The sequence below is a fragment of the Aegilops tauschii genome, chromosome 6, assembly GCF_002575655.3.
Source record: "Aegilops tauschii subsp. strangulata cultivar AL8/78 chromosome 6, Aet v6.0, whole genome shotgun sequence".
In the NCBI taxonomy this organism is placed as follows: domain Eukaryota; kingdom Viridiplantae; phylum Streptophyta; class Magnoliopsida; order Poales; family Poaceae; genus Aegilops; species Aegilops tauschii.
This window is the reverse complement of record NC_053040.3, coordinates 370,180,134-370,187,742: the sequence shown is the minus strand read 5'-3', so window position 1 is coordinate 370,187,742 and position 7,609 is coordinate 370,180,134. Positions and strand designations below refer to the sequence as shown.

Below are 7,609 nucleotides of genomic sequence, written 5' to 3'. Positions count from 1 at the left end.
TATCACATTTAAGTCTAACCCTCTTCCTATGCATAGAGATTTTGTGAGCAAACAACTTATGGGAGCAAGAATCAACTAGTATAGGAAGGTAAGGCAAGCATAACTTCAAAACTTTGAACACATAGAGAGGAAACATGATATTATTGCAATTCCTACAGGCAAATATTCCTCCCTCATAATAATTTTCAGTGGCATCATGAATGAATTCAACAATATAATGATCGCACAAAGCATTATTCTCATGATGCACATGCATAGAAATTTTACTAGTCACTACATAAGCAAAATTCTTCTCATTCATAGTAGTGGGAGCAAACTCAACAACATAATTATCATGTGAGGCATAATACTCAGAACGAAACCATCGGGGTCATACAACAGCTCACTGAGAGGAGCAGTTCAAACAAAAGAGTACTAAGGGTACAACATTCAACTTAACAAGTTCATAGGACAGCTAATAGAGCGAGATAACAGGGTACCAAAATAACAACAAACCCAAAACGATTGAACAGATTTGGCAACTAGCTCAAGCTCTACCTGATCTAGTGCTTTGGTGTGAACCAACTAAAATGCTGCCACAACACAGGGAGAGTTACAGAAACGAAGAACACATCAATTTATTTCTAGCATAAAAAGAAAAATATTTCTAGCAGACCAAATGCTACACATCAATGCTTCACCATGTCGCCATGCTACACATCAATTTGAGGAGTTTAGAACTTGCCCATCAGGAAGAGGAACCAGTAGGTTTGAGGTCTTCTGTGCCGCCCCTGCCACCATGGCCGACGGCGCGACTCCCTCCATCCCATGTGAGCTGCCGAAGGCGAAGGAAGGGGGGTCACTAGTGCGGACCGCGGCAGGGAGGGAGGCCGGAGCAGAGGAAGAGTGGTCGCTGGTGCGGACCGCGTCGGGGAAGGCCAGAGCGGAGGGACAGAGGTCGCTGGTGCGTACCGCGTCGGGGAAGGCCGGAGCGGAGGGACGGAGGTCGCTGGTGCGGACCGATTCGGGGAGGGAGGCCGGAGTGGAGGGACGGAGGTCGCTGGTGCGGACCGCGTCGGGGATGGAGGCAGGAGAAGGGCGTCGCGGCGGGGAGACCCGACACGCGCAATGCCTCGGCGAGGTCAGAGCAGGGCGCCGCGGAGGGGAGACCCGAGACGCGCGATGCGTTGGCGAGGCCAGAGGAGGGGGAGCTGAAGCAGACATGCGTGTCGGGCAGGCCGGAGGGGACGTGGATGCAGCGGCGGGCGACGGAGTGTGGCCGCGGCGGCGGAGGGATGGAGGTCGCTGGTTAGGTCATTCTAGATAGGGACGGGGTATCTGGTGTGGTTGGATCCGTTTGTGACGTGGTTTGTGTACATTTTCTCGTATGGGTCACTTGCAAAGTGGACCCACAAGTCAGTAGGGGCAACTTATGTCATTTTTACAAATACTAACAACTATTTTTCTGGTCAACTAGTTAGAATAAACAGTCAACTCACGGATGTGTAACAGAGTGGCATTTGTGATATATTATCAAAAGTTAAGAGTGGCAAAAGTGAGAGATGAAATTCTAGGGTGGCATTAGCAAAGTTGGCAAAAACTAATTTGTATGCGTGGCGCAACACACACCTCTGCAAAAGAAGAGAAAGAACGGAAAGTAGTGGCAAAAAAAAAAAGTTTTCCCATCTAACAACTGATTAGACCCATCGTGCGATGATTGGGCAGAAGTTTGTCGTCCCTATAGCAGTGCTCTTTCATCCTTGGTTCTTCTAGGGGAAAGTAGTGGCCGAACCGCTGCTCGGTGCACCCACGAAAGAAAACATAGCAAAACATTTCAAAAAATTCTGAAACTCTGTGGGAATGATCATCAACACAAATGTTATGAGCACTTGCAAAGTTTGGTGGTCAAATAACATTCGAGGAGCTCTGTGCAAAAAAGACAAAGTTACGAAATCTGCTCAAACAGTGCACTTACATTTTGACTATTTTTCAGTGATTTTGTCTTTTTTATAGAGTTCTTCGAATGTTATTTGACCACCAAACTTTTGGAAGTGCCCACAACATTTGATGATCATTCCCACAAAATTTCAGAATTTTTTGAAACGTTTTGCTATATCTTTTTGCGTGGGTCGTCGTGGGTGCACTGAACTGGTGCGTAGAAAAACCACTCTCTTCTTCTATATGGACGAAGCGCGGCAAAGCGCACTTTCATGTTCTGGTTCATACAGTATGAGCTAACTAGCTCAAAGAAGCCACATGCCATTTTCATCCATTACTACCAACCTCAGATAACACGGCAAAAGAGCTTAAATAACTCGCGCATCTCCTGGAAATCCAGGGTGTCATGCTGTATAAACAGCAAACTAGTATCTATCTTTAGGTTCATGTGAGGAACACCAACACGTGCGTGGTAATGGCAGATACTAAACGATCCATATGCCAGGACACAACTTTACCTTTTTGGCTCTCCATGGCCAGATCAAGGCCACCTGCGTGTATCGAGTGGTTCTCCTAGTCCTAGAAACATAGAACATAGCTAAAGCTAAATCGGTTAAAACCGTTAGCTCTTTGCCTATTAATCGGCCTCCCTTGGCTTCTTGTCTCTCTCGAGCGCGTCTTCTAGGTTTCCTTCGCCTCCTTCCTCGGCTCCCGACCCGGCGGCAGGTTGCGTGCCAGCTGACGGGGCCGATGGAGTTCAACGCATCCTACTTCCACGCGTTCGGCAACCCCGACTTCGCGGCGGTCTTCTCCGACGGCAGCGCGCAGGCCCTCCGGCCGAACCCCTCCGCCGGCGACGGCGAAGGAGCCAGCGTGAAGGCGGAGAAGGGAGCCGCGGTGGCTAGGCCCACCGCCACCCCCTCGTCCGTCACCTTTGTCGTCCCCGACGAGGAGCTGGGGGAGGCGCACCACTTCCTGAACGAGTGCTCCCGCTGCCACAAAGGCCTCACCGGCGACATCTTCATGTACAGGTCAACTACGCTCGCATGTCGTCATGATAGAAACTGCGTACGCCTTGCTTGCAAAGAGAAATGTTATTGACATTGTGCGCCCACGCCATGCGTTTGGTCGTTCAGAGGGGACACGCCATTCTGCAGCGAGGAGTGTAGGAGGAAGCAAATCGAGACGGAAAAGGCGAGACACCGGAGGAAGAAGCAGAACTCCCCCAAGGCGCAGGCGCAGGCGGCGGCCGCCGCGGCAGCGGCGGCGGAGAGAGAGAGCGCGCCCCAGGTGCGGCGGCCGCAGCCACAATAGAGCTCCACCATCAATCAGGCCTTTGCCGTTGCACGGTTTCAGCATGCATGCGTGCCTGTAGAAGAGCGTGAGCTCCTACGTACGTACGGACAGAGGAAGAGCATATATCCTAGTTACACGTCGGGAATGGTACTGCCGCGTACTATACACATTTTTGAATCACGGGCCCATATTCCCACTTGTTTGTAATTTCTAGGGAAAATTGCTCCTCTTTTTGTTTGCTTCCTGATTCAGATCACGGCCACTTGAAGAACCTATGAGCCATTTTCTTCTACCCTGTGTCTATTGTATCTATATTGTTTTGTTTTTTTAAGAAAAAAACAGGCGATCTACCCATTTCATTAGGACAGGGAAAAGAAAAAGGTAACAAATGAATTATTTACATGAGAAAAGGCGGAAAAAAAATAAAATTTACACAAACGGCTACATCTCCAGTAAACATGCCAGCCAAACCTGCTCAAGGTCTTCCTTGACGACGTGAGCTTGTCACGAGTTGTTGAAGATCCGCATATTCATTTCTTTCCAAATATTCAAAAACACAAATGTAACCATTTGAAAGAAGAGTTAATAACACTTTTAGTACATAAACTTGCACGGTGCGTACAAATTCATACATAAAGTTAAAAAATGACATAAAGTAGTCCAACAACTTGTGTTCGAAGTACATTTACATACATTTCCGTCTCTGGCTCTTATCTCCCCGTTATTTTATTTTATTTTTGATGATATCTCCCTGTTAACTCTGCGTGGTCTCTAAGTGTGGGGCCCACCTGTAAGTGGGAAAGGAGGAAGAAAAAAATAAAGAAGCATTGCACATTGCTCCCGCAGGCATCGAACTCGAGAATTCGCAGCAAGTGCGTGGCCGACTAGCCAGTGAGCTACAGATAATTTCTGGTTCATATGGATTTAGTGGTTTTATATATAGAGGGAGAATTGATCTGAATAAAAAACTATGCAGTGCACGCGAGTGGCACTTTACCTTCAAGCAATTGTTTGGCTCACTGGCCCAGTGAACCAGGCGTGTGTGTGTTTTTCAAATCCATTGGTGAAATAGAAGTAATGACCAAAAGAATCAAAAACCGGCTCAGACATTTCATCGAACACGTAGAGCGTGGGGTGAAAATATGGGGGAGTTTGACATACCAGAAAGCCGTCCGGTGGCGACCTGGTCGGAGGCGGTGTGAGTTGGGGCGTCCGGTGGCGAAGCCCTGAGTTGGGATGGCGGCAGAGCACCGATGCCGGCGGAAGTCCGACGACGGCAATGCGGGGGAGGGTGAACAGAGAACAGAAGAGTGTTTCTCAAGCAAAGAGAGAGGAGGCGGATATGACTGAATTGGCGCGGAAACCAGCGGTCAGTTCTACGTGGCGACTGTGCCCAGGCGCGTCTGTGACTCCCCATATCCGCCCTATATATGGCGGGATATGGGGAGTGCCGGCCAATCCAGGCGTTTAGGCCGATATGGGTAGCCCGGTTGGGTGGCGTATTTTGGTCCGGGCTGCCCGTCAGGGCGTCTAGGGCAGGTATGGAGGGTCCGGTTATAGATGATCTTAGTAAAGAATATACCCTAATTTATAGTGCCTAAGAAACCGGCTGATGAACCAGTAGACGGGCAGTACGGCTGTAAAAATGTGAACCAGAAGCACGCCAGTTTGGTTTCAAAAATTATATGGAGAAAGAGCAAGAACAGTTTTGTCAATGATATAAGAAGGAGACTATGACTAATTAAACAACAAGTAACAGTTGGTGGACTGGCTAGCCTCTCTAGGTCAATGTTGTGTTGTCTTCTTTGCTTCAAGTCCGTCGGCTTCACTCGATATTTTATTTTTTTAGTTTATTTCTCTATCAGCACCTACAGGTGGGGTCCGCACTTAAGAGAGCACGGGCCCAGGCTTGCTGGCTTGCCAAGTAAACAGAGTTAACATAGAGATAACAGCCTGGGACAAAAATGTATATAAATGCACCTCAAACATAAGTTGTTGTATTACTTTGTGACGTTTTTCAACTTTATGTATGAATTTGTACCCGCCATGCAAGTTTATGTAGTAAAAGTGTAATTAACTCTTGAAAGAAATAGCATCCCGAACAAGAATTTTCATGTTCCACCAATCATTAAGGGAGTAGAAACGTATGCGTCATCCCATAAGGGATAGAGAGCCAGGTTGAAACAATACACCACACGCCGAAAGAGAAAAACATTCACGCGCGCTAGATGCTCATTTGTCTCGTTACCGGTCAGGGAAAGCTTGCAAATCTCGTCATAAGTCTATCTATGGATGGCAAGCCGATCTGCCATAAGAGCATTCGGGTGAAGAAGAAGCCACATGAAATTATTGCATTTGGGCTTAACTTTGAAGTTCCAGAATTTTCTAACCATGAAAGTGTTGGAAATATGCCCTAGAGGCAATAATAAATGGTTATTATTATATTTCTTTGTTCATGATAATTGTCTATTGTTCATGCTATAATTGTGTTATCCGGAAATCGTAATACATGTGTGAATACATAGACCACAACGTGTCCATATTAAGCCTCTAGTTGACTAGCTCGTTGATCAACAGATAGTCATGGTTTCCTGACTATGGACATTGGATGTCATTGATAACGGGATCACATCATTAGGAGAATGATGTGATGGACAAGACCCAATCCTAAGCATAGCGCAAAGATCGTTTAGTTCGTTTGCTAGAGCTTTTCCAATGTCAAGTATCTTTTCCTTAGACCATGAGATCGTGTAACTCCCGGATGTCGTAGGAGTGCTTTGGGTGTACCAAACGTCACAACGTAACTGGGTGACTATAAAGGTACACTACGGGTATCTCCGAAAGTGTCTGTTGGGTTGGCGCGGATCGAGACTGGGATTTGTCACTCCGTATGACGGAGAGGTATCTCTGGGCCCACTCGGTAATGCATCATCATAATGAGCTCAATGTGACTAAGGAGTTAGCCACGGGATCATGCATTACGGTACGAGTAAAGAGACTTGCCGGTAACGAGATTGAACAAGGTATTGGGATACCGACGATCGAATCTCGGGCAAGTAACATACCGATTGACAAAGGGAATTGTATACGGGATTGATTGAATCCTCGACATCGTGGTTCATCCGATGAGATCATCGTGGAACATGTGGGAGCCAACATGGGTATCCAGATCCCGCTGTTGGTTATTGACCGGAGAGGCGTCTCGGTCATGTTTGCATTTCTCCCGAACCCGTAGGGTCTACACACTTAAGGTTCGGTGACGCTAGGGTTGTAGAGATATAAGTATGCGGAAACCCGAAAGTTGTTCGGAGTCCCGGATGAGATCCCGGACGTCACGAGGAGTTCCGGAATGGTCCGGAGGTGAAGAATTATATATAGGAAGTCAAGTTTTGGCCACTGGGAAAGTTTCGGGGGTTATCGGTATTGTACCGGGACCACCGGAAGGGTCCCGGGGGTCCACCGGGTGGGGCCACCTATCCCGGAGGGCCCGATGGGCTGAAGTGGGAAGTGTTGGAAATATGCCCTAGAGGCAATAATAAATGGTTATTATTATATTTCTTTGTTCATGTTAATTGTCTATTGTTCATGCTATAATTGTATTATCCGGAAATCGTAATACATGTGTGAATACATAGACCGCAACGTGTCCCTAGTAAGCCTCTAGTTGACTAGCTCGTTGATCAACAGATAGTCATGGTTTCCTGACTATGGACATTGGATGTCATTGATAACGGGATCACATCATTAGGAGAATGATGTGATGGACAAGACCCAATCCTAAGCATAGCGCAAAGATCGTTTAGTTCGTTTGCTAGAGCTTTTCCAATGTCAAGTATCTTTTCCTTAGACCATGAGATCGTGTAACTCCCGGATGTCGTAGGAGTGCTTTGGGTGTACCAAACGTCACAACGTAACTGGGTGACTATAAAGGTACACTACGGGTATCTCCGAAAGTGTCTGTTGGGTTGGCGCGGATCGAGACTGGGATTTGTCACTCCGTATGACGGAGAGGTATCTCTGGGCCCACTCGGTAATGCATCATCATAATGAGCTCAATGTGACTAAGGAGTTAGCCACGGGATCATGCATTACGGTACGAGTAAAGAGACTTGCCGGTAACGAGATTGAACAAGGTATTGGGATACCGACGATCGAATCTCGGGCAAGTAACATACCGATTGACAAAGGGAATTGTATACGGGATTGATTGAATCCTCGACATCGTGGTTCATCCGATGAGATCATCGTGGAACATGTGGGAGCCAACATGGGTATCCAGATCCCGCTGTTGGTTATTGACCGGAGAGGCGTCTCGGTCATGTCTGCATGTCTCCCGAACCCGTAGGGTCTACACACTTAAGGTTCGGTGACGCTAGGGTTGTAGAGATACGTGTAT

At 47.3% G+C, this 7,609-nt stretch overlaps 1 protein-coding gene and 1 non-coding gene across 2 annotated transcripts; one reads left to right on the top strand and one right to left on the bottom strand.

Annotated features, from left to right (window-relative positions):
- Positions 1–329: 329 nt before the first annotated feature.
- LOC109741380 (uncharacterized) lies at positions 330–1,431 on the bottom strand. The gene is made up of 2 exons (XR_012187927.1): positions 952–1,431; positions 330–814 (listed from the first exon to the last, which is right to left on the bottom strand). It is a non-coding gene; the product is annotated as an uncharacterized protein (transcript).
- Positions 1,432–2,667: 1,236 nt separating this feature from the next.
- LOC109741369 (uncharacterized) lies at positions 2,668–3,503 on the top strand. Its single transcript, XM_020300450.3, has 2 exons — positions 2,668–2,948; positions 3,054–3,503. The coding sequence occupies exons 1-2, from the start codon at positions 2,668–2,670 to the stop codon at positions 3,229–3,231; spliced, it is 459 nt and encodes a 152-aa protein (XP_020156039.1). The 3' UTR covers positions 3,232–3,503.
- The last annotated feature ends 4,106 nt before the right edge of the window (positions 3,504–7,609 follow it).

Excerpts from the sequence above, each read along its gene's own strand:
- LOC109741369 (XM_020300450.3), top strand. The coding sequence starts at position 2,668 with ATGGAGTTCAACGCATCCTACTTCCACGCGTTCGGCAACCCCGACTTC. Across the intron at positions 2,949-3,053 it reads GGCGACATCTTCATGTACAG|AGGGGACACGCCATTCTGCA; the intron begins GTCAACTACGCT and ends TTGGTCGTTCAG.